The sequence below is a fragment of the Puntigrus tetrazona genome, chromosome 24 (genome assembly GCF_018831695.1).
Source record: "Puntigrus tetrazona isolate hp1 chromosome 24, ASM1883169v1, whole genome shotgun sequence".
Lineage (NCBI taxonomy): Eukaryota > Metazoa > Chordata > Actinopteri > Cypriniformes > Cyprinidae > Puntigrus > Puntigrus tetrazona.
This window is the reverse complement of record NC_056722.1, coordinates 14,471,323-14,497,422: the sequence shown is the minus strand read 5'-3', so window position 1 is coordinate 14,497,422 and position 26,100 is coordinate 14,471,323. Positions and strand designations below refer to the sequence as shown.

The following is a 26,100-nucleotide window of genomic DNA, read 5'->3' as shown; positions in this document are numbered from 1 at the left end:
ATGTTAAAGGGACCACAGCCCAATAAAACAATGTGATAGAGAGAAGCTAGGAGCGCTACTAGCTAACAGCGCCAGCTCTGGTTAAGGAGGTCAAAATTCAGCGCTCACAAGCTTAGGAAGAAAAATAAAGATAATTCACGTGAAACCGTTTTGTGTGTCATTGTGTGGAGCAAAGTTGTTCGTATGTTGTTTGTTTTGAAGCGGATCGTGTTGAGGCATATGCTTGCTATAGAAAATGAAGTGCTAATGGTCTATTTGCATTTGAATGTCCATTAAAAGAGATGCTCTGCAGAAGACAAACATCTGTCAGCGTAATTGCAAAGTAAAACTAGACTACAGAAAAACAAGCCGAACAACTATGCATTTCTCTGCGTTAAACAATAAAAAAAGCGAAATTAACTTACTTTTGCATGAAATAGGCCATTATTTTTAATTCTATTATTTAATTTATTAAAACCACAACAGCTAGAGATAGACTTATTGTTTTTTGTCACTCGTATTGTTTATATATATATATATATATATATATATATATATATATATATATATATATATATATATATATATATATATATATATATATAATATATTTTACTATATATACAATATTTTTTGCAATATATAACCTACAATATAAAACTGCTTTCTATTTGAATATATATATATATATATATATATATATATATATATATATATATATATATATATATATATATATATATATATATCGTTTTCAAATCAACAAATTGCATAGAATCACATAGAAAACAGTTATTTTAAATATTTCTACATTTTACTGTTTTTCTGTTGGTCTACATTGGATTAAAATTGGCAATTTTTTGTTTCTCTCTTATTTATAGCTTTTAATTGGCTTAGAAATCAGATACACTGCTGGACAATAACCAAAAATAATGATTTCTTTATATAAAACAAACACCTTTTTAGGGCAGAATAGTCTCTGAATGCTACGTCAGTTAGCACTACATTGTTCATACTCTGTATTTACCTGGAGAAAAAAAATATTGTCGCAATCGTACCGTATGTTAAATGTCTTGATGTTTCCAAACTTGTCTGTTCTTTTTCTGTAAAAGCAGCAGTTTCCATACAGCGACACGTTCACCCATATTAGGGATTTCCTGGCAACGCGTTCTGCGCGAGAGCGCCCTCGGGTGTGAAAGAAACGCACACTGCATGTAGTTGTATCTTCGAATTTCGCATTATTCTGGATTCGAAGACTGTATTTATTTATTTTGTGTGTTTTTTTAACCTTAACATTTAGAAAGCTTCCAATTTTGTCTAATTTGGTGCATTAGTAAACAAGCAAAAACGGCTGATCCATTTTTGCCGCCACCTCCCTTGTCATTCACACCTTTATTCCATATAAACAGATCTGTGATCTCTCCAAGCACTCCGTGATTATCACATATTTTCACCTCATACAAAAATATTTCCATTCTAATGCAGCAGGCAGGGTGGACTACAAACACGCCTATTCATGTGGTAATTTAAGGCAAACCTGTTTAAAGCATTCAAACAGTCCTGCCGGTAAATGCCCAGCAGTGATGCATTCCATACCCCACAAACATTTTACAAGTTGAAAGCTTTAGATTATCACATTTATAAACGTGTTCACGCGAGCTTTGTCTTGCTTCTGTAGGATTAGTCGTGCTAATCTATAGAAATTATTGTTAGCTTGCAATTCCTCTGAAAGGAACCGTGGTAAACATTTTAAAAAGACAACAGATTAGAGAGATAAGAAGGCTCTGCACTAATTGTGTTCGAAAACGTAGGTTAATTTTTAAAATGCTGAAACAAATAGCAAAAATCTGGGGAATTAACAATATTGTTTTTGTTAAAACGGCAATAAATTATTATGAGTTTAAGTATAACACATAAAAGCAAACGTATCGTTTTAATTTAGTTTTAACTTAAAATAATAGGCTACATTTAAAAAAAAAGTTTTGAAAAACTGTGGAAAAACAGCTAAAAACATAAAACTATAACGATAAATGTGGTCCAGGTAAATGAGGGTGTGGCTGCCGCCTCTCAGAAGTCGCATCTGATTGGTCCGAGCATCTCGTAGCCCTTCCGCCCCACCCACTCCCGCTCACCTGGCTTTATAAATCAGCTTCTCCACGCGTCTTATTAGGTCATGTCAAGGGGTCTATTTGCGGTACTATGAGGAGGAGAGCTGTTATAGTCATCCGTTTTCTAGGGTAGTCGAGCCCTTGGATTTTTGTACTCGGGTGTTGTTAATTGAGCCATTAATTTGGTTCCACCTCTGCACGTTTGCTTTCTGCTCTGCGTTGATCGACGACGGAATGGCGGACTGGAAGATGCCAGTGAGTTACAACTTCAACCCGTCTTATCATGCGTATGCATACGGGCTCGTGTATCCGCAAGTGTCAGAACACGGCCACCCGAATCTGAGCTGGGCCGAGGCCGCGTACACCCACTCCGGCGGGGTCAGCGCTACTTATTACTCCGCGCAAACCGCCCAGCAGTCGCCGCCCTGGAGCCCGGAGAACGGCAGCGCCAGCGCCTACGGTCACTACCCGAGTCACTCGCAGAACGGGCGGCTCTTCCTCTCGTATAGTAAGACTGAGCCCGATCCGAAGCCGAAAGACGCAGAGCAGGTCGGCAGCGATACACCCAGTGATTCAGAGGCCCATACGCCAGGTAACCCTGCTCTGACCCTGAAGTCTCACTAATTCGAGTAATGTCCAATGATCCCAATTTATCTAGGTTATAGTGTCCATAGGTAATCAATGCTTGTTACAATGATGAGTGTTAAATATACGTTCATTAATACATTTGCTTTATTTAACCCATCTCCCCTTCCCTCTGATCTGAGTAGATTCCTGGAGCTCAAGCAGCAGTCGTGAGGGGGCCGCTCTGACCAACCTAAATCTTCAGTCCTGGGCAGATCGGGATTATGAGACGGACAGTGGTAGTCCTGACAGCGGAGAGCAAATCCCAAACACCATATCTACAGCCAAAGAGGAGCAAGCGAGTCTGAATCTGGGGATGGAAACCTTGCCTCCACTGCCTGTTTTGACCGCATCTCCAGCCCGACCTCCAACCCAGACCCGCAAGACACGGGCGGCCTTTTCTGAAGAGCAGATGAATGCTCTGATCCACCGGTTCAATATCCAGAGATACCTCACGCCGGCAGAGATGAAGACGCTCGCTGGAGCGACGGGTCTTACATACAAACAGGTGTGTGTGAGGGTATTTATTTTTTTATAGTGTTGAAATGGCATTGTCATGATGACCAAGTCCTTTATTTCTTTGCATAGGTTAAAACTTGGTTTCAAAACCGTAGGATGAAACTCAAGAGGCATCAAAGAGACAGTAGTTGGATGACGGAGAGGTATGTCGTCACTGCCAACGCCAGCACACCAGCTCCTCACTCTCAGGTGAGTCTCGCTTCATGTGAAACCATGTCTGTTATTTCAAATCTAGCAGAATTTAAGGGATAAGTTAATCAATGCAATATATATTACATTGAAAATTTTCTTTTAATGCATTTAACTTGGCGTGTGTATAATTTCTATTTTAAAAGGTAATCTAAACCATGAATATTCTTCCCCTGGTTAATGAACTGTAACTGTTAGAAAGTAGTTTTAAAGTTGTGACTATGTATAGAGTGAGGTAACAAAGTCAGATGCAACCAAAAACATTACTGGACCCAAACTTTATTTGGCAGAGGTCATCCCAGTTTAAGTGTCTACGTTGTTGCTTGTTCTGTTTTTGATTTGGTAGCAGAACTGATCAATGTGGACATAGAGCAAGTTATCATCTACAAAGGAGGCATTTCAGTAGTTTGGTTAATGTCTTAAAGGCACGATGATACAAATGACTTGTTTGGTTGCGGCGTGCGTTCATGTAAAAAAGCATATTCTAATGCCCCACGTCTCTTAGTTTCAGACTGAAACCCCCCGATCAACCCAAGACCCCTACAGTAACCCTCAGGTGAGAGAGCCTGTGTTCAAGAGGAGCCCTCAACAAAATCAGTTCTACCCCGGCTACCCCCAGACACGCTCTCCTTCCCAGGCCACCGCAAGACCCCCGGGAAACTGGCCTCTGCCCCCAGCTGTGACGCACTACGAGTTCCCCAGCCCTGCTGGCTACATGCAAGCCCGTGAAGGCAGCAATGTGGCCAACAAAGACGACAGCCCTGCTCAGATGGCATCCATGCCTAGTGCCGCCCAGTGGACGACGAAAGGAATGACTTTGCTGTGAGTCCGGCTGCTAGTGTACATTCACGTTCAGCTCCACAGCCTGGCCGTTCACTGTGTTTGTAAATATTTCATTTTTCGCAACACATTGTTGGATAATTTTTTTTTTTAGGCAGTGATGTCATGGGTTGCCAGGTGGGGGACCAAATGAGACGTGTCTCAAGATTTTTGTAAACTCTGGCTTTTTTTTAAAAAAAAAAAAACCCCTCAGCATGTTTTATACCGAGATCTATTTTTATAACTTCATTGTACCTTTCAGAGTATTTAATATTGTGATCCTTTTTGCTCTTCCAGCTGCTCGTTTACACTCTTTGAATTTTAGTCAGGACAAGTTGAATTCTCTTGAGTTTCATGAATTTGTATATGCACTGCTCTAGATCTAATGTATACGGGAGAAGGTTGTCTGTATTGCACTGTTTTGTTCTGTGTATCCATTTCCTTGCCTTTCACCACTTCTGTGTATGTGATCTGTACTGCATTTTGTGCGTTTTCTTGGAAAAAATCTTGCTCACTGGGCCTGGTCCATACTAAAGGAACAATGCATTGTAACTGCTACTCATTTAGGCTCGTGCTTGCCAAGTATTCTTTCCCACCCAAAGATTTTTTTTTTTTTTTTTTTTTTTTTGACCTGGTTGAGCAATAAATTTTTCTGAAGATCTTCAACTTTGTGTGTTGGTTGGTTTTTTTTTTTTTTTTTTTTTTTTTTTTTTTTTTTGAAGGGGGTTAAATCCACAAACCATGCTTTTTAAAGTTCTTTCACATGAGCAACTAATTTTAGTATGCCATTTCTAAGTTTGTCTAGTTTTAAAATGTATTTTTAATTTGTTCTGTACTGACTGACATTCACAGACCCTTTTAGAGGCAGAAGCTTTTTTTTGAAATGCAGGTGCTCCAGCCTCAATACACATCAAGTTTAAGGCTGAAGATGGTGACATGTCTTTTGTCATTCCACTATTCAACTTTGACAAATGGGCACTGCCATTTGTAAATTATAGGGGTATAGCCTCTTGTTCACATGGGTGAAGTTTATGACCTACACTGCAGTATGACGACACCCAGATGGTAAATTTTTCTTTTCTTTTTAGGATGTGTAGGACAATTTGTTATTCAGTGTGTTCCAAATGGCATATCACCCTCTAATTGGCACTTTAGAGGTGAAAACGATAATTCCTGCCAAGCTGAAGGATTGTTACAAACCAGTGCTAAAATCTGGCCACTTCAAAATGAAGGATATCGAAGGGTACAACTTTAACCCCAAAATTAGACTTGGGGCCCCTGATCTTTTTGAGGCCCTAAGTGGTTGCTTATTTGTCAGGTCTGCCCCTTTTAGTAAATGACATTACAGTGAGTACAACTAGTTAATTTCTACTGTATTTTTGATCAAATTAGTAGAACCTTGGTTAAAAAGATTTTTCACAAACATTTTTAACAATAGTGTGCAAGAACATGCATCAGAAAGGCATTTCTGAGAGTGAGCTTGGAGTCAATTTACACAGCCGTTCTCAATCTACACCACCATTGTTGCATTTTACCCTCATTTATTTCTCTTACCGTAATAAAAGTGACTTTATTGAAAACAGTATATTTACATTACAACAGATCACAGTTGATGGTGACTTTAGAGCATGGTATTGCTTCCATAATCAATTCTTCATCTTGTTCGTGTTAAACCTTCCTTCCAAAACTACTCTTTTGGTCAAAATGTGTATACTGTACCCTCAAAAAACAATATGACACATCTCTTTACCTCGAAGATTGTAATATCCTTCCATATAACCAACATCCACCAATAATCAAATAACCCACCTACAGTACATACAAGTGCTTCACTTCCTCAATGGGTTTTATGAAACATAGATAAGTATGAAGGCCTCTGATTCTTCCCCCTTCCCGTTTTGAAACTGGCATTTAATCATTTTAGTCCTATTCACTACATAAACAAAATCCAAAACAGGACTTTCAAGTCTCGGATACTTGGTAAGCAACATTTGAAGTATGAAAAGCAGTTCAATTCAGCACAAACGATCCGAAATAACTCTCAAATACATCTGTATTTGATGTGCATATAACATAGCAACTATATGTATCTATGTGAATTAAGTATCAGGGTGTTGGTGAGCAAAATAAAATATTAAATTAGTCTTTAGTCAGTCACATTGTCTGTTCCCTATTCCTTTTTAGATTGGCATCAACAGTTTTGATAGTTTAATATACTTCAGCAACACAAAACCTGCTCATGCAGGGCTCCAAGAGGACCTGGTCCACGAGTCTCTTCCTCACGTGAGGAAACTTGAGAGGAAACAAACTCAGTCCATCTTAAGGCTACGGTAGATGTAACGAATAAAAGCCAGAGAAGCCCAGAAGGACACCGTTCCCAGCATGAGCGAGAAAACGAACGCAGTGAGCAAGGAATATCCGAAGAATTCGACGCTCTGTACAAGGCCGCTCATGTTGGAGCGATTGTGGTAGTAGAAGAGTGAGTAAACAAATATAAAGATGCCCGTGGAGCCGGTGCTAAGAACGCTTCTCCACCACCAGCGGTAGTCCTCGCCTGAGAGCAGGAAGTAGGTGAGGGCCACGGAGATGCAGGCGCCCACCGAGAGCAGGATGGCAAAGACGCACAACAGAATGCCGTAGAGTGTGTAGTGTTCTCGACCCCACGCGGTGGCAAAGATGTAGTACAGTTCTACTGAGATGGCACTGAAAAGTCAAAACATGAGAGAGGGAGAGACAGTGAGTAATACTAGATAAAATGCAGTAATGATATAACACACACACATTCAATCAATCAATCATTTTTATTTATATAGCGCTTTTAACAACACAGGTTGCATCAAAGCACTGAACAGTATAAAGTAGAAGAGTACAATGACAGGGATGTATAATGACGAGAGTAAACAATTTGTTATTAAATGCAGAGACGGTCTCTGTAATCAATTTTGTGAGTGATTAATGTAATATAATAATATACATAAATTTTTCAACATTTTATTACTGTCTCTGACATAATTTGTGAAAAAGCTGATATATTATTTACATTATGTAATGAAATATATATGATTTTAAAAAAATATATATTTACTTGCATGTTTTAAAAGCATAATTCAAGTTATTATTATATTACTTATATATTAACAAAATGTCATAATACATTAAAAAAAACCACACATACACACACACACACACACATATATACTTTTTTTTATTATTATAAAAAAAAAATGTACACATGCAAATACATGTATAACATTTAAAATATAGACATGTAAAAAGAATATATATCTTGTGTAAGAAGACATTATATTTTTCAAATCACACACATGCACTTTAAGAGAGATTTTTTGTTCGTTTTTTGTTCGGACTGAGAGAAAGAACTCCACATTTTCTGCAGAGATTCACAGCTCTAACCTGAAAGGCAGGAAGCCTCCGATGGCCATGTGCACGGCCGTGTGTTTATACCAGGGCTGCTGGGGGATCTGGCGAGGTATGTTCCGTGTGCGACACGGGGCCTGGAAGTTGCCTGCTCTGTTCTTTCCAACAATTCCACCAATGACGGTGAGAGGAAACCCCACCAGCACCCAGGCACCAAGCAGCAGAAGCACGGTGGTGGCAGGCAGGGCCTGAGTCGATCCGCTCCACCAGTGAACAGAGTTCACCACGCTCCAGGTGAAAAAGAGAGGGCCTAAACGCATCAGAAATGAGTGGGCGAAATGTCAGTTATGAAAGCATTGTAATTATGACAGGCTAAATTTGGAATAAAGCACTAGCTTGCATTATAGTGTGTACAAGTAAGAGATTAACCTTCTAAATTGAAATACACCAGAAATGAAGAACATCATATTGAGCGGCACATCGCGCTGAGAGCAACAGATGCACAAGAGTGTTATGTCTCACCAGAGAAGAGCGCAGAGGTGAGGATGATGTTCCAGACCCAGCGCTGGCCCTGAATCTGTGTGTAGAAGCTGCAGGAACAGTAACCTGACACACAGCTGGTCAGGGCGTACAATACAATCGCTGCAGAGTTTATGGCACCATGACGATGGACATTAAACATCCCCAGCAGTGCCATGACAATGATTCCTGAAGAAACCAGGAAAGAGGACGTTCAGAAAATCGGTGCGTGTTCACGTTCTTCCTATCGGCAACTCTCTTCTCATTTTTATCTCAACGCTCAGCTTAATCTCGGGTCAAATATTTAAGCACACCATCGATGCAAATATTGCTAAATCATCTAAACAATCGTCATCCTGGACCATAAAACCAGTCTTAAGTAGCACGGTTATATTTGTAGCAATAGTCAACAATATATTGCCAAAATATTGCCTATGCCAAAAACCATTAGGATAGTAAGTAAACATCATGTTTCATGAAGATATTTTGTAAATGTCCTACCGTAAATGTGTCAAAACTTAATTTGTTGATTAGTAATTTGTGGGTTTTTTACACCCTCAGATTCCAAAATTTTCAAATAGTTGCATCTCAGTCAAATATTGTCCTATCTTAACAAACAATACATTAATGTAAAGCTTATTTACAATACAATCGTTATATATAACAGTATATTTTATTAAGTTGAACATTTCTGTAAGTTTTAAAATCCGAATGCAACTCTGAAATATTGAAATAACCCAAATCTTAAGTAGTTATTGTATGTATATAGCAATATGTCATACCTGTGGCCAGAGTCAGAAACTGCGCCCCGACCCCTAATACGGCACACAAGAGGCTCTTATACGGTGGGAAGCGAAAGACATCGGTGTGGATGATTTTCCATCCATTATCCCCCTGATCCAAGTCGTCACAGCCACCATCTTCCTCCACATTATACCTGTACACACACACAGCAGCGTTTAATAAGATCAGTTCATTAATGATTTGAGTAATGGGTGCCGATCCCTTCTCTTCTCTTATGTGGATAATTTATTGTAAAAAATACTTATAATGACTATGACTGACTTACTATGTTAATAAATTAAACAAAATCAATAAATCGAGAATTAAAGGCGACAGTTACATAACCATTCGGGTTTGGGCTTGTTAAGATTTATTTTTTTATATAATAACGTAACATATTAGACACCAGTGACTGGAATAATTGCTGCTAAAAATTCTGCTTTTTTTCTGACAGATGGAAATTACACTGTAAACTTCTTCGTACTGTAAAGTTATTTTAAATAATAATAATAATATTATTATTTTACGAAATGACTGTTCACTGTATTTTTAAACAAATAAACGCAGCCTTTGTGAGCATAAGAGACTTTCTTTAAAAGCAATAAAATGGTAGTGTTCTAGAAAACCCGCTTGATAATTTACCCAGATTTCATTCGATCTAATAACTTAACTCCACCTCATTAAGATCTCCTGGAAACTTGTTTGTGTGCACATGTTGCTTAGGAAACAACAGAAACACTTCAACACCAGCTCCCCGGTGCATCCAACGTGCTTCTAATTCACTGTGTAATACGCATGTAACGTTCAAGTAACTCACAATAAATTAGCTTAATCAAGCACAATTTGTATTTTGTCACGATGTAAACAAATAGAATAAATGATCAGTCATCAAATCCACCAGTTAAACATTCCTGTCAAGTACAATAACTATAACAATAATAATATTAGCACCAGTGCCAGTGAAATCCAGTTGATTCTGTTCATCTCTCGGTGCTTTTATTGTTCATGAGCTGAACAAAACCCGTTTTGAAAATCGATTTTTATCATTCCTCAACGTAGTAATCATTACAGCTTTGATGTGGACATCCCTGTTCTCACAGAACTGCAATCTATTTTTACTGTCACAGTTATCGCATATGGCGTGAACAGCTTTAACAGGCCGTTCATGGCTGCCAAGCAAAATAACATCTAAATGTGTAAATACCCACGTGCAGCACAAGGGACTGTTTTGGAAACCGAATTCCTACCAGAAATGTTATCATGTCAGACACATCCTCACCTGGCGAAGTCATTCTTCAGCACCCTCATGAGGATGATGATGACGAAGCCCAGCAGAAGCACCACCAGCACTAGAGAGTTGATGATGGACAGCCAGTGGATCTCCAGAGTTTTAGGAAAGAAGGAATAGTCTCTAAGGCGCTCCGCTCTGCGGGAGTGGGGCAAAGTACTGTCAAACCAGCGCACGCTGTAGGTATGAGTGACTGTCAGTCCACCACTGCTGACGCCATGGCCCGCCCCTCCACCGCCTTCCTCCAACGGCTCTGGCTTCACGTCTTTCACAGACACATTGGCGAAGATCACCGAGTCACCGTTGTACTCTATATTGAAGTCCAAGTGTGTCCACAACCCCACCTGTTGTACAAAATAGTGATAGTGATATATACATACCAACAATTTGTCCTCTTTTGAACTCTGATATGTCACCCATAATGTTGTGTGCATTGCGATATTTTAAGCAAAACTGTGCTATTGCTCCGCTAATAAAACCTTCACACTCTGCTCTTATTGGTGGAATGTGCAATCAATGACGATTGGCCACCAGGCTGCCCAAATTTAGCCATGAAACCTCCTACACTAAATTCTGGCCAAACTGTTTCAGTTTCATTGTCCAACTCCTGTGTTATATATAGTGACAGAGAGAGAGAAAATTTTCTTGACTAGTCCTGCAATGCAAAAAAAGAAGTATATATATATATATATATATATATATATATATATATATATATATATATATATATATATATATATATATTAGAAGCCATTACTCCAACGTTCAGTGTCACATTAACCTTTGTAAATTACACTTATATGCTGATTTGCTGCATATTTGCTGAAATTATTATTTAATAATAATTATTATTTCTTTAGAACAAAAAGTTCAAAAGAACAGAATTTAACCTTTTTTTGAACATTATTAATGCATTTACTGACACTTTTCATCAATTTCATTTCATGCACCCTTGCTGAATAAACATAATAAAAAAATTTTGAACAATAGTCTTCATAATATTTAAATATTTAAAACTAGCAACGGTTTGGTAAAACACCACTTGTTTTGATATATTCTTCTCTACTATTTGCGTCAAAACACTTTTTGTGCAACTGACAGAAACCGAAAAAAAATACCTTGTGGCTGTGAGGCAGGAATCCACTCTCTTCCATGTATCCCACGAAACCCCAGATGGGAATGTCATCCAGGACAAACTCAAAGTAATACAGCTCCTCGATGGCCTCTCGCAACTGATCCACCTGTAGTTTCAAAAATGTATAAAATACGAGACATCAAAAAGAACTCCACTGCCCTAAGTCTCTGCCGTTTCCCGTTTCACGACATGAAAATGTGCTAAATCCTGCCCGAGGAGATCTGCCTTCCTGCAGAGTTTAGATCCAACCCTTTAACACACCCTTCACGATCATTCTCAAATGAACCTGAAAACCTTGACTGGCTGGTTCTGCTGTGTTTGATTAGAGCTGGAGCGAGACAGACATAAAAAAATGTTGCTCATCGTTTCCCATTCCGACTGCGCAAATAAAAATCCCATACATCTTTGATGAAACCAGCTATTTTTGTAAATGAGATATTGCTACCTCTTTCTCAGAGAGAGTAAGCTTGCATAGCGTCTGCCTCTCTGTGTTTTCCTTGAAGTGGATGTTGTAAAGAGATTCAGCCATGCGATCTCCGTCCAACACCTCTCCCAGACTCAAGGCTTTATGGCGGACCTGCAAACACGTTAATACAACAGTCATATCATAATGCATTGTATCATAAGGTAATAAAGGAAACCAACAACAAGATCTAGATAACACCAGCGCACACGCTCACCTCTTTAGGTCTACAGACCGGCAAAGTGTAATAGTGATAGGTTTCCTGGGGGTTGTGATACGGACCGACTTTGTTAACGTAAAGGATCACCGGATCACCTTGCTTGTAACTGACTGCCCAGCCAAAGCGAGGCAGCAAGAACAGGACCAGCACACAGAGCCTCATGGATCGACCAGCGACACACGGGCCTGAACATTCCAGTCTTGCTGTCATGACAACACCTGCCACAGGGTAAATCAAGAATGGAAAAGGGGTCAGCAGCTATGCAAAAAAACATTTGCATAATTACTTTAAGTGGTTAACAGGTACTGCAGCCTGACATTCTAGACGGGATCTTGAACTTCTATTTTAGAAATGTTATACAATATTATATATTTATACCGAAAGACAAAATCATGAGGTTTCATTTTAGGACGAACGGTCCATTGAAAAAAAAAAAAAAAAAAAAAACGGTCACAGCATCTAAAATAAACATTCGTAAAAGTAATCATTTAAAATGTTTTCATTCATATCAATTTGAATCTTGATTAAAAACAAAAAGCTAATGGAAATACGCATATACTAAAGAAAACTATTTTAAAAGTCTTATTATTATTATTATTATTATATAATATATTAATTATAATTTGTGAACTTGTAGTGACTAAATGTTTTGAAAATGTGATTTCATTTTGTGAAGAACTATCAAAAATGGTCACAGCACCTAATAGTAATAGTAATCATACAAAGAAGTAAAAAGAAAATGTATGTTTTAGGATAAAATATACTTCTATTTACAATTACTAATTTAATCATTTATATCACGACATGCTTATTGTAAATGGAGCGTACTGGTAAATAAGTGAAAAACAATTACAGAATTACACTTTATATTAGAGCAACTTGTTACAATGTTATAACATAAACACTGAGGGTTACACTTTACTTTAAGGTGTCCTTGTTATAGTGTAATTGGACATTTAAGTACAGAGTAATATTAATAAACGAAATGTGCTTAATATACGTTTAATGTTAGGATTATCGTTTGGTTTAGGGTTACTTGCATGTAATTATGCAACATTTATTGTTATTAGAATATTAAGTGCGTGTAACGTGTAACCAGGACACTAGGTCAATAAATTGTTACCGCAATAGTGTTGGTGTTAGTTGCTTGTAATTATGCATAATAAACACATATTACTAAAGAAAGCACATGCAACGTGTAACGAGGACGCTGTGAAACAAAACGGTAAGTTACTGAAATCAGAATTTTGTTGAACCTCGTAGTGAAAAAGGGACCATCTCCCCAACGTCTTCGTCTTAATTCAAATCAGTTTTGAAAGGTTATGTAAACACATATAGCTAGCATCGTTCGGACATAAACAAATGGGAAACAAATCATTGAGCCTGCATTCTGATTTAAAAGCACTATAAAAAATCTGCGCCTGCTAAGATGCTTGGAATACTTCCGCATCAGAGAAATGCAACAGACCTGTTTCAGACGCTCCCTCGGATTCCTCAGAATCTCTTCTTTCTTTTCAAAATCCAGTCAGCAGCGCTCCCGTATGTGTAATATCATATCCTGACATTGCTAGGGTTAGAAGATATCCGATCTTTGCTTTTAGGCGATGAAACAGCCGAAAGGTCGAGATCAGCAACGGCGCACAGCGAATCCACGTCACCTTAAAAAATAAAAACACCCTATTCGTATCTTCCGGGGTGGGCGGGGCTAGAACGCAACACCTGCCCCCGCTTTGACAAGTCTCTGCATTATTAATCCACGGCTTTAAGTGTGATTTAAATCAACTAAAACATTTACAGTGCATTTTAACAGGTGATTGGCGTTAGCGGGGAATTCCTTCGCTCTCATTAAAGTCTTGCCAGTCCTGACTAATCGACCCAGATGCGCGTTCCGTTGTGCTTCACTGCGAAGGCACAACTAGACGATTTTGAGAAATCGATTCCATCGCATACTCCACGAATTCGACTGTTTATGCCTGTATAAGATTTCGCGCGAAATTGACTACGGTTTCTGGCGCGGTTGTGTTTGTGTGTCTGACTGAATAGCGAGGAGCTGAGACACACAGTATTGGTAAGCTTTCGTTTGTTTTTACGTTTCAGTTTGTAAACCTTTGGTCCAGGTATTCGGCGCGGTTTTAAGCGGCTTTATCGCACGCGTGAGGGTTTTTTATACTTAGTTTGGGATGCTTGTCGTTTTATTCATTCTTTAATATCCACGCTTATGTATACGCTGCGTGGCTTTTTTTCTTTTTAATTTACCGTATCGGTCAAAACTTACTTGTATTTAGTTTCTATGGATTTTAATCATTTCAGATTTCTGATAATAAGGCAGTTTTATCACAATGGGAATTCATGGACTCGCAAAGCTCATTGCAGATCACGCGCCTTCAGCTATCAAGGAACAAGACATCAAAAACTACTTTGGTGAGGCCTCCTATTGTTTCTCGGATGACTGTAACAGTGAAGCTCAAAAGTAGCATATGTGTGTGCGCTTGCGTCTTATGTGTCGTGCGTGTGTGCAGGCAGGAAAATTGCTATTGATGCATCCATGTGCATCTACCAGTTTTTAATCGCGGTTAGACAGGACGGTAACGTGTTGCAAAATGAAGATGGAGAAACGACTAGGTACGTGGAATTGTCTATTATCATTTGTGCGAATCTGCATGGAAACATGACACACATTTCTAACCATTTGCATGGTTGCTGTGTCTCCCCAGCCACCTCATGGGCATGTTCTACAGGACCATCCGAATGCTGGAGAGCGGCATCAAGCCGGTTTATGTGTTTGATGGCAAGCCGCCTCAGCTGAAGTCAGGAGAGGTGTGTCAGAAACGCACAGTCACTGTAGTGTGTGTGTATATACGTGTGTGTGTTTGTGTGTATACTGTGAAGTACAAAATCTGCCTTTTATTCTAAACTTTTATTAATAAACGCATATTACAGAAAATTAAAATAAAAAGATTTGAATAAACATTAACAATAGGAGTAAACAGTTATTTACACTAGTCAACATTTAAACCCTTTTACTAAAACAGAAATGTTCTGGACTTTTTTTTTTGATCCACTTAATTATATATAAAAAATAAACCTGTGCGATGTCATTCAGGAATTTTTAGGGTAATGTTATTTTATTTATTTTGCAGTTTTTCTATTAAATTAGTTAATTTACTTTATTGTACAGAGGCATATGATGCAGTGTAAACATTTTAAGATTTGTAACGCATAGTGAAGCAACTTACCTTTTTCTCTAAACACTTTCTGCAGTATATATATTAACAGATCTTTTTATCTGAACCCCTACAGCTGGAGAAGAGAGGCGAGAGACGAGCAGAGGCTGAAAAGCTTCTAGCTCAGGCACAAGAAGCAGGTAGACAGCTTTTAATTTTGAATTTTTAAAAAAAAAATAATTCTTTAACATGGATCCTAATTCTGAGATTTCTCACAGGTGAACAGGAGAACATTGACAAGTTCAGTAAGCGGCTAGTGAAGGTTACTAAGCAACACAATGAGGAATGCAAGAGGTTACTTACTCTAATGGGAGTCCCTTACATTGAGGTACCATTGCAGTCACCGACAGCAAACTGTAGAATTGTCTCATCGTGGATATAAGCGAAATTGTTTACCTCTGATGTTAAGGCTCCGTGCGAGGCCGAGGCGAGCTGTGCTGCTCTGGTGAAATCGGGGAAGGTTTATGCCACAGCGACGGAAGATATGGACGGTCTGACGTTTGGAACAACGGTCCTGTTGAGGCATCTAACAGCCAGTGAAGCAAAGTATGAAATGAGTAGAAATGATCTCTTCACGTAGACGTTTTTATATGTTACAGTCACAGAGATTTGAGGGCTTTCAGAAATAATTGGACGGATTTTGTATTCCATCGTAGAAAACTTCCCATACAAGAATTTCACTTCAGCCGTATTCTACAGGAAATGGGTCTGACACATCAACAGGTAAGACCTTTATTTCAGCGTCTTTTTTTGGTGCAGATATCTGCCTTCATGATAGATGTCAGTTCTTTCTAACTGCTGTGTCTTCCTCAGTTCATTGACCTGTGCATCCTCCTGGGCTGTGACTACTGTGGCACTATAAAAGGAATCGGACCCAAGAGGGCCATCGACCTCATTAAGCAGCATGGCTCTATTGAAGAGATCCTTGAGAATATCGACCCAAATGTACATTTATTTACATTCTTTAAAAGCGTTTACTTACTGTCAAAATGTTGCAATCGTATCCAAGATCATATCCTTGCATAATTGTGCCCTCTAGTGGAAAATAGTACAAATATTTTTGACCACCGACTAGTGTTTTGACACTTTTCTGACCAAAAAATTGTCTGCCATAATTTAGATTGATTGATTGATTTATATATTAATTTTTGCAATCCTGCTTCATTAATTTAGCATCTTGGCTGAAACGCTAACCCAGCATGCTTTAACCACTGCCTTCTCTTCTAGATGCTCTTTACAAGGTGATGTTTTCTCATTTTGTGTCGCAGAAGCACCCAGCTCCGGAGGACTGGCTGTATAAAGAGGCTCGAGGTCTCTTCTTGGAGCCTGAGGTCATCGATGGCACCTCTGCCGATCTGAAGTGGAACGAACCTGACGAGGACGGACTGATTCAATTCATGTGTGCTGAGAAACAGTTCAGGTACAAAGCAAGTTGAGCTGTAAGAAGGAGCGAGTAGAAAGGAAATAGTTTTTATTCGTGGTTCTCGCAGCAGCAGAATGTTTTTCACATTTTTGTGTTGCCAGTGAGGATCGTATACGCAACGGCTGTAAGAAGATTCTGAAAAGCAGACAAGGGAGCACCCAGGGAAGACTGGACACGTTCTTTACTGTAACGGGATCGATTTCTTCTAAGCGCAAGGTAAGAGGAAGTATTAGTAAAGCTTAAAGGTTTTTAATACCGTCATGATTATTTTACTGTAATTGCATGCCTTTCTTTAAGCAGTGATTGGTTTATCTGTTTTAAAGAATTTTTTTTTTTTAATTGTATAGGAGCCTGAAATAAAGGGATCTGCTAAAAAGAAGCAGAAGACAAGTGCTACGCCCGGCAAATTCAAGAAAGGCAAATAAATTCAATTTCGGCTAAAGGAGTTTGTAGTGTCATTAAAATTCAAAATATCGTGTTAAGGAACAAAAACACAAGTTGCTCTCATTGTTTTAATGAACATGGGGAGAAAAACGTTTTAAATGTCCTATTTTCTGTTTATTATCTTGAATAAAGATAAATATTTAACCATATCAGAGTGTACTTTGTTTTTTGGTTTTTTTGTAGAAATGCTGTCTGGATTAAACAAAACTTCTTTGTTTTAAGGTATTCAAATACCGGAATATTTGGGTGCTTTTTTTTTTTTGTTCCTGGCTGTAACTTTAGCTGCCCACATCTTTAACACTATGCTAATACTTCATTATTTTGTAACGATGATCATTCATTTAATACTGAAGTCTTTGTTCTCTAATGTCGGTTTGCCTGAGGAAGTACAACCATTGTTTAAGGTAGAAAAGAGTGTGATACTTTAGTGTTGATTTATATTTAAATGGGGTTTTCTGGTAATTTGATAGTTTAGATGGATGTTTTTCAGGTTCGTTGTAAGGTTATGATTCACTTGTTGAAAGCACACGTTGGACGTCTTGGAAAGAGTTAATCTGTATCATGACTGTCTATTAAAAAAGCAGCCAGGGTTTGAGTCTCTGAATCGATGATGGACTCTGCTGCTGTAGGTGTGGCCTTTCTATTGTTCAATTGTTTCTGAGCACATTTAAAATTTATCTAATGCAGAAATGTACTTATTAAAAAAATAAAGTATTACATTTATGTTGAAGTACCTGTAAAGATCGAAAATAACGTTTTTGTGTTTGTATGTACAGCACCTGAGAGGCTTCTCTTTTCTTTCGCGGTTCTTCTATTCTTACCGGTACAAGTTCATGTGCAAAGTGAGTCTTAAGAAAATGAGATAAGAAAGTTACTTATTATTTAAACACAATATTTTGAAGTATGATTATTTATATTCTGTTTTCAGATCCTACATACGATTCAACAATGCCTAATACAATAGCGGCGCTGAGTGGCTCTTGTTTGCAGATACCTTGTGCGTTTGATGCCCCAGACAATATGCTGAAGAACGCTGAAAGTATATTTGGCTGTTGGTTAAAGGGGAACCATGCCTTTCTTCAGCATAATAGTTTGGTGGTTTTTAATGGAAGTACAAACCGCATCAAAGGATTCAATCATTTAGAGATACTTGGAAATCTTAGTCAAAGTAAATGTACCACTGTTTTTTATGATATCATGAACAATCACACAGACAAGTACTACTTCCGTGTGGAAATTAAGAATCCAATTCAATCCGATCGATACTGGAATTACACGTACCAAAACTATCCCGTCTACATTTCTGTCTACGGTAAGTGGGATCTTTACTGTAAGCTATATTGCTCTTTTATAAAAAAAATATTCTGTTATTGATCTGTTTTTTTTCATGGGTTCATCGCCTTTTATTTAAATGACTTTTCATGCTCATTATTCATAGAACTCATTCTCACCTTAAACTGGTAAAATCCTTCATTTTTATGATAATTAGTCTTTTAGTAACTTAAGGGAAAGAACTGTGGGATTCTTCCTGTTAAAGGGCCTAAAATATGACAAAAGGCCACAGCAAAAACAAAAACGCTGCACTATAAATTAACAAAAGAAACTGTTAGTGATATAGTAGTTAAGAAAAGGTATTTGTTGCGTGAAACTACTAATGGCTTATGGATTATGGCTATTATAAAAATTAGTTTGTATGAAATGTAGCCTACCTGCAGCTCAGATAATGCATTGTTCTGCAATAAAATAAAATACAAGTGATCATTTTACAGTGCATTTAGTCTTTACCACTGATCTGACTAAAGTGCTCATCTGGCCATCTTGCTATTTCTGACTGGGCAAAAACATTGCTGTGTTGATTTATGTGCATCTCAGTTCATTTTTAATTCAGATGTTATTATCTGAAATGTTTATTGGTATGTTCAGGATAAGCAGTATATTGAAATCACATTTGCCAAGTCCATGTGTACACAATGATGCAGAAAATATTAAACCATATTATTATTATTATTATGCCATGGTGTTAGTATCTGAATTTGATTTGTGTATAAAAAAAACAACAACAAAAAAGTGAACAGTCAAATAAATATAACAAGTTAAAATGGGTAATTATTTCCATGTTTTGGCTGAAAAAGTACATTTTATTATGTGCAGAAAGCTATCTCCTGCTCTCCATATGCACGTCCTATATGCATTTTGCCAAGTTCGATGTGTCCCCAGGTCAACATATTCAACATAAGGTCAACAACATTTTATTACAAAAAATTTGTCTTGACCATACACCTAAACCTAAACTTACCCACGAGTAATGCAGAGGAGATGATAGCTGAATGACACTAAACACTGTAAGCATTAACTTCACAAAAAAGCTTAATTCATTCATTTAACTTGGAGTCACTGTCGACTATTGTGCGTTTCCAAGGAATAGCGTTTTTTCATTAATCATTTTGTCTTAATGAATCATTGTGCTTGTAGTAAAATATTCGAATGAACAATTAATCAAAAAAAGCCGCTTTTTTCATTCCTGAATGAATGAATGTTTTTGATTGTTTTCAGTCAAGTAAATCATTGAAATGATTCAATGATTCATTTACTCACTCCCCAGTCACTTTTATCCCATCTACTGGCGTAATCAAGTAACAAGCGGGGCAATTATATTTCATTTAGTATTATTTTATTCAGTGTTCTCTTGCCTTGTAGATGTACCAGAGCTTCCCATCTTTATACCAACTGATCTGAAAGAAGTGATGGAGGGAACTACAGTGAATCTGAGCTGCTCTGCTGAAGCTCCCTGCCCCAAACAACCTCCTACAATCTCCTGGTCTAACATCCCTGAATCTGCTGACATTACAACACAGTTACAGGAGAAACCTGATAAAACCCAGTCGGTGGTTTCATACGTGACCTTCAAAGCTTCATACAAAGATCACAGGAAGAACATCACCTGCGCTGCTACATATCCAAGAAATACACCTGATGTCTCAACTGTGAAGAGCACCGTGACGCTTAAAGTCCTGTGTACGAATTTTGCAATTTCGCGAGCATTATTATAATCAGATGTGTAATGTTATGATGTCTTGTTTACTTACAGGTGTTTCTTTTGCCCAAAAGTTTCTCCAAAAGAGACTCACATTACCATCAACCCATCTGATTCAGTCTCTGCTGGTACTAATGTGACTTTAAGCTGCAAAAGCAAAGCCAGTCCAAATGAAGTGAACTACACCTGGTACAAACGTGGACAGGAGAAAGAGCTGGATTTCGGAGAACAGCTAACCTTTAATTTAAGTAGAATGAGCGGCGGCTGGTACTTTTGCAGAGCAGAGAACATACACGGTAATCAGACGTCAGAAGAAATCCAGCTAATCGGCGCAGGTCAGTTTAATTCAAGTGCCATTACTAGGTATACAGACACTAAAATTAATCATCATAGGTCGCTCTAGTTTTGTGCACACTCTGTGCACAGCTAAAACAATTAATTTTACTTAATGTTTTCGATCAGGTTCAGCCTCATCACAATCATTATCTTTAATCATTGGCTATGCAGCCGGAATTTCAGCATTTGGGTTTATGTTTCTTCTGGTAACAATTATCATAAGGTAAGCACAGTTACATGGTGCTTTTCTGAATCTCCATTGTCCAAATTATTGTAATTGCATGGAAAAAGGCCAACTAGCCTTCAGAATAAATGTAATTCGGCTTTGAAGATACATTTTTGTATTGTATGGATTTCTGCATGTCTCATCCAAACAGAGTGCATAGAGTAAAGGCGTCCATTATTGGGGAAACTGACATTTCAGATCAGGTATGTTCTCTTTTAGCAGGTCACGTTTCTGTTGTTTCAACTGGAAAGTGCTTTAAAAAGTAGATATCAGTACTCTCTCATCTACTTTACTGTAATGGTTTTCCTATTTCAGGGTCAGGAAAAACATCTGCAGATCAACTCCATTTATGTTAATAGTGCTTTTGCAACGAGCGGAGCGCTAGAGACACCAAAGGATGAGAATGAAATCCACTATGGCCAGATCGACTTCTCCAGTCAACAAACCAAAAGCGCCACGGAGAGATGTTCAGAACAAGAGACAATATATGCCGAAGTCTCTGGTTCAGGAAAAGATTAGTTTACATTAGAATAAACAGCTTATTATTGAACTGCATGAATGTAGTATACTGTATGCTTTGGCCTTTGTGCATTGTCATCCAATATGGAAATATACTTTTTATTGAATTGAAATATTTAGCTATTAAGATTTTTATCATAGTCTTCCAGTTAGCCATTTAAGTGCCACATGTGAAGTATTTGGTGATTATACAACTGTCAATTGTCCAGTTACTTCCACTTTTATATATAATACCACCACAAGCAGGGTCAAAATATTTCAATAAAGCAATAACCCACTTATTGATCTTTGTTAATTTACCATATATGAAAAATTAATACTCATTTACAGCATCAGTGTTCGTGTGGATCATCTAAATTAAACTTAAGTTTCATCATTATGTACTTCTGCATTTTGAGTAAGTGGTAACACCTTTTTTTTGTTGTTTTTTATTCAATGTTAACAGCATGGTAAAGTGTATAGGGCAGTTTTATTTACCAGTAACACGAAAAGGCTTATTAAACGAACATTAATGTTGGGAAATAAAATGTTGAATGATTCATCAAATCTTGGTCATATTTTGATCACCCATTTAATGTTTATTTTATAATTAATGAATGTATTTTTAATACATCTTGGGTGGGAAGTGTTACGTCATAAGTTCCTCAAATTAAAGTGTAAAATGTGTTGCAATTGAAATGATCTTCTGTTCTTGTAAACGCCTGCGCTGTTGTGTGGTAAGGTTTTTTTTTCTCTATTTTGTAAAATGATCTGTTATCTGTAACAAAGTGCATATGTGTATTAAACATCTTTTACCTATAGCTCTTATTATACAGTAAAATAGATTTAATTGATTGGATTGGCTTACCAACAGGTTTTTATAAGAATTTGTAAGAGCTGCCTTCTGCTTATCTGCTTAAAACACACTCTTTAGCCCAATGTGCGGTTTATGAAATAGCCCTGCATTAATTTGTCATAAAAACATAAATTAATAAATTGTAAATATAGGTTGTTATTATACTTTTAAATATAAACACAAAAACATTGAAAGCGATTCCATGATCTCTCTATGTGCCCATTTTATTTTTGTTCAACTTCAGAAGTCAAAGGATCACTTCATGATTCTGACCTAAAAGACCTCTAGAGATGTCTGTGATTCACTTCACTTTCTTCATCATCATCAGTTTTGTGCTATTACATACTCACTCAGGTTAGTCCATTTGTAAATGAATTTTTCAATAGCAAACTTACAATTCAAATGTCTATATTGACAGAAAAACACAGAATTGTTGACATTTTTGCAGATTAATTAAAAAAGATATTTACATATATACATATATATTTATCTTCCAGCTGATTATTTCTCTGCTGAGATGCCTCAGACACTAACAGCTCTTACAGGCTCTTGTGTGCAGATTCCTTGTGCATTCAACATCTCTAATTTTGAGGACAAATGTAAGAAAACAAAATCTATTCATGGAATCTGGCTCAGAAACATATCCCACTATGCACATGAAAACAGTTTTATAGCTTTTAATAGCAGTAAAAACATCATCAATGGATTCAGTGACATACAAATGACTGGAGATCTCAGCGAGATGAACTGCACAACTATCTTCTATAACATCATGAAGAATCATTCAGACCGTTATTACTTCAGACTGGAAATGGAGCCAAATGTGTTCAGAGCAACATTTAACCCTAGCACAGATAGGTCACAGAAGACTGTGAGGATCCATGTCACAGGTAAATGTCATCTTTAACATATAGATTTTCTTCACCAAGTCACTTCAGATGGAACATCTTAAAAATAAGTACAGATCAATGTAAACATTATGTATTAAATATAAAGACACTTCACGTCGTGGCTCCATCACCTGAATTTTATCAGTTATTCCTTGCATAATATTTAAGGCTCACATCCCTAGGACCTGAACGTTTACTTAATGATGAATCGCAATTTTTTATTTATTTTATAGATTCACCACAACCTCTTGAACTTAAACCCAGTGGGCTACATTATGTGATGGAGGGAACTACAGTGAATCTGAGCTGCTCTGCTGAAGCTCCCTGCCCCAAACAACCTCCTACAATCTCCTGGTCAAATATCCCTGAATCTGCTGACATTTCAACACAGTTACAGGAGAAACCTGATAAAACCCAGTCGGTGGTTTCATACGTGACCTTCAAAGCTTCATACAAAGATCACAGGAAGAACATCACCTGCGCTGCTACATATCCAAGAAATACACCTGATGTCTCAACTGTGAAGAGCACCGTGACGCTTAAAGTCCTGTGTAAGAGATCTGGAGTAGTTTTGTGTTTCTCGTAATTTTTTATGTGATTAAATGAATATGTCTTTGCTATGATTTAGGATTAGGTATCAGTTTACTCTGCTTGTGTTTCCTTTAAAGTTCCTCCAAAAGAAACTCACTTCACCTTTACTTCTGTTGGCAATAATGTGACACTGACCTGCAAGAGCAAGGCCAGTCCAGCAACTGACTTGAACTACACCTGGTACAAATTTGGAGTGGAGATGCCTATAGCTTGGGAAAAAAAAATACATTTAACAGAATCCCAGCATCAAACAGGATCATACTATTGCATCGCACAAAATAAATATGGAAAGCAGTCATCAGAAGAGGCCTGGCGCACTGCTAAAGGTGAGTTTACACAGTTTAAACATAAAGAACAAAGTTATGAAAAGCAATGAAAATTATTCAAATGTCAGCATTCTGGCCCAATTATTTGTGTTTTATGACACAGGACCATTTATGAATATGTTTGCTGGTTGTGTGGGAGGAATTATGGCAGTGCTCATACTCTGTGCTATTGTCGTTTGTATCAGGTACATTTTGTTGTATTTACTCATAACATATCTTATAACAGTTTTAAGATGTGCTCTACATTATGCTTGAGGAAGTTTAAGTGTCAGTCACAGTTAAACCATATGAAACTGAGATGCTAGTGTTTGACCTGACAGTCATTTACAAGCTGCAAAGGCCTTAGTCATGCACACGTGTTTAACAAAGTCATTCTGTTTGTTTAATGCTTTGCTTTGTTACCATTGATGACAATATAATGCATTCAAGTATGCCACAAAATAATTTTTTAGCAAATTGCGAATTATAAAATGTTTTACATTTTTAATATCATTCATGACTCAAATGAGAGCATGATGGAATTTGTAACCATCAAATAGCATTTTAATGTTTTTTCTGCTTCTAAGAAATAAGACGGTTGACTTTTTGAGTTGTATTACAATCAAACATTGTTGCATATTATTCATTATTTACATATAATATAGGTTGACGAGAAAACAAGTGTACCTAAAACATTCTTTTTTTTTATTAGAACGATAACTTTCAATAAACCCAGTGATAATAGGAAGGATCCTTCCGGTTGGGTATGTTTGATTTGTTTAATTTAGTCAGAAATGCTGTTATAAGCTTATAGCTTATTTTACCATGTTAACGTCATACGTTTTATACACTCTGTTGTTGATATTAAATAGTTAATTTTGCATATAAAATATGTTTGAAATCTTTTGTCTTTGTGCACAGTTTAATGGCACTGATTATGTCAACATTGCCGGAGACATGATGAATAAATGGATTATTTCTGATGATGATACGCTCATCGTGTATTATGAAGAGACTGACATCTCAAAGCAGCAGAACTTCTGCCTCACAGAAACACTCTTCAAAGACGACAAATGCACAGAAATAGAATATACTCAGATGTGTTAGGATTTATATGCTCAAATAAAAAAATCTGCAAATGACGTAAAAATCTAAATAAAATAATAGATTATTTTTAATCTTTAATGTAATGTTAAGGAAGAACAACAGAAGCTGATTTGAACTCGATTAGTTTCAATAAATTGGCATTTCAGCAGACTGCTCAAAAAAGCAAAAATGTGCCTAAATTATTTGGGTATTACTCGCTCTCTCATCAGAACAAAAACCTAATAAAGCCAGTGACTAGTGGAATGATTCTTCTGGTTGGGGTAGTTTTGTACAGTTATCTTGAAATTAAGAAATGATTTTATCTTGTGTGTATCAAAATGTTGACATTTGTTTCCAAACGCAGATTTATCATTGATAATACATTTTTATGCAAGATATTACATACATTTTGCACAAAATATGTCTAATCTATTACACACAATAATTAATATATAATTTCTTATCACACACACATATCGTCTATAAGGAGACTGACATCTCAAAGTGACACAGACGAGCTGTTCTTCAATACCTTTCCTTGTGAGAACTGATACTGATCAATGCATGTTTATTTTAAACATTGTATTTTATAATCATTTTTTATTTACTTTAATATTGTTGATAAGCAAATATATTATGACTGTCATTATCTGTGTAATGGCTTTTTTCCTGTGAGGAATTTTTTTTTTGGCTAACACTGTATATGATTTAGATCAATTGGTTAAACTTTAGACCACCTGATATTTTAAATGTCACAATATACTTTCAAATTCAGGATTTTTGAATGAAAAAAAGTCTAAACTATTCTTTCTATATTCAGTCAGTCAGTGCTACAACACATCACTAAATGTCACGACCCGGACTCAGGTCTCTCTGGTGGGGGTCAAATGACTTAACACTTAGCCACAAGGGGAGTAAATGAAACACTTTAGGCAGAGCTCCAAGCAAGGTAGATTTAATAAAAAAAAAAAAAATATTTGCACAATAAAACAACAAAAAAAATCCAATTCCAACAAAAGTTCTTCTCATACCCAAACAACTTAATAGAAGTAGCTTGAGGGACTAGGTAACACAAGGCAGAAACTCACAGTAACGACTCAAAAAGAGAAGAACAAAAGGAGAAAATAACAACTTAAATACCCAATGGTAAACAAGGCACAGGTGAA

The 26,100-nt window shown here is 37.1% G+C and overlaps 4 protein-coding genes across 5 annotated transcripts; 3 read left to right on the top strand and 1 right to left on the bottom strand.

Annotated features, from left to right (window-relative positions):
• Positions 1-2,136: 2,136 nt before the first annotated feature.
• Positions 2,137-4,904, top strand: nanog (nanog homeobox). Its single transcript, XM_043226488.1, has 5 exons — positions 2,137-2,679; positions 2,858-3,219; positions 3,300-3,419; positions 3,925-4,241; positions 4,354-4,904. Exons 1-5 carry the CDS (start codon positions 2,322-2,324, stop codon positions 4,358-4,360), a joined length of 1,164 nt encoding a protein of 387 aa, XP_043082423.1. The 5' UTR covers positions 2,137-2,321; the 3' UTR covers positions 4,361-4,904.
• An 858-nt stretch (positions 4,905-5,762) lies between these two features.
• Positions 5,763-13,681, bottom strand: tm9sf1 (transmembrane 9 superfamily member 1). The gene is made up of 9 exons (XM_043226485.1): positions 13,490-13,681; positions 12,019-12,239; positions 11,784-11,915; positions 11,322-11,444; positions 10,195-10,547; positions 8,915-9,069; positions 8,136-8,321; positions 7,650-7,923; positions 5,763-6,941 (listed from the first exon to the last, which is right to left on the bottom strand). Exons 2-9 carry the CDS (start codon positions 12,229-12,231, stop codon positions 6,548-6,550), a joined length of 1,830 nt encoding a protein of 609 aa, XP_043082420.1. The 5' UTR covers positions 12,232-12,239; positions 13,490-13,681; the 3' UTR covers positions 5,763-6,547.
• Positions 13,682-13,941: 260 nt separating this feature from the next.
• fen1 (flap structure-specific endonuclease 1) lies at positions 13,942-17,261 on the top strand. Its single transcript, XM_043226489.1, has 12 exons — positions 13,942-14,089; positions 14,332-14,442; positions 14,541-14,643; positions 14,736-14,838; positions 15,322-15,385; positions 15,464-15,573; positions 15,655-15,791; positions 15,902-15,968; positions 16,059-16,190; positions 16,514-16,665; positions 16,770-16,884; positions 17,016-17,261. Exons 2-12 carry the CDS (start codon positions 14,361-14,363, stop codon positions 17,091-17,093), a joined length of 1,143 nt encoding a protein of 380 aa, XP_043082424.1. The 5' UTR covers positions 13,942-14,089; positions 14,332-14,360; the 3' UTR covers positions 17,094-17,261.
• A 260-nt stretch (positions 17,262-17,521) lies between these two features.
• LOC122329862 (myelin-associated glycoprotein-like) lies at positions 17,522-25,569 on the top strand. 2 transcript variants are annotated; one of them, XM_043226486.1, is made up of 8 exons: positions 17,522-17,741; positions 17,889-17,954; positions 18,041-18,424; positions 19,810-20,127; positions 23,621-23,869; positions 23,973-24,054; positions 24,561-24,612; positions 24,770-25,569. In XM_043226486.1, exons 1-8 carry the CDS (start codon positions 17,720-17,722, stop codon positions 24,953-24,955), a joined length of 1,359 nt encoding a protein of 452 aa, XP_043082421.1. In that variant the 5' UTR covers positions 17,522-17,719; the 3' UTR covers positions 24,956-25,569. The 2 variants fall into 2 exon arrangements, with proteins under 2 accessions (XP_043082421.1, XP_043082422.1); XM_043226487.1 differs by lacking the exons at positions 17,522-17,741; positions 17,889-17,954; positions 18,041-18,424; positions 19,810-20,127 and adding exons at positions 21,927-21,943; positions 22,307-22,416; positions 22,560-22,952; positions 23,186-23,503.
• Positions 25,570-26,100: the final 531 nt, after the last annotated feature.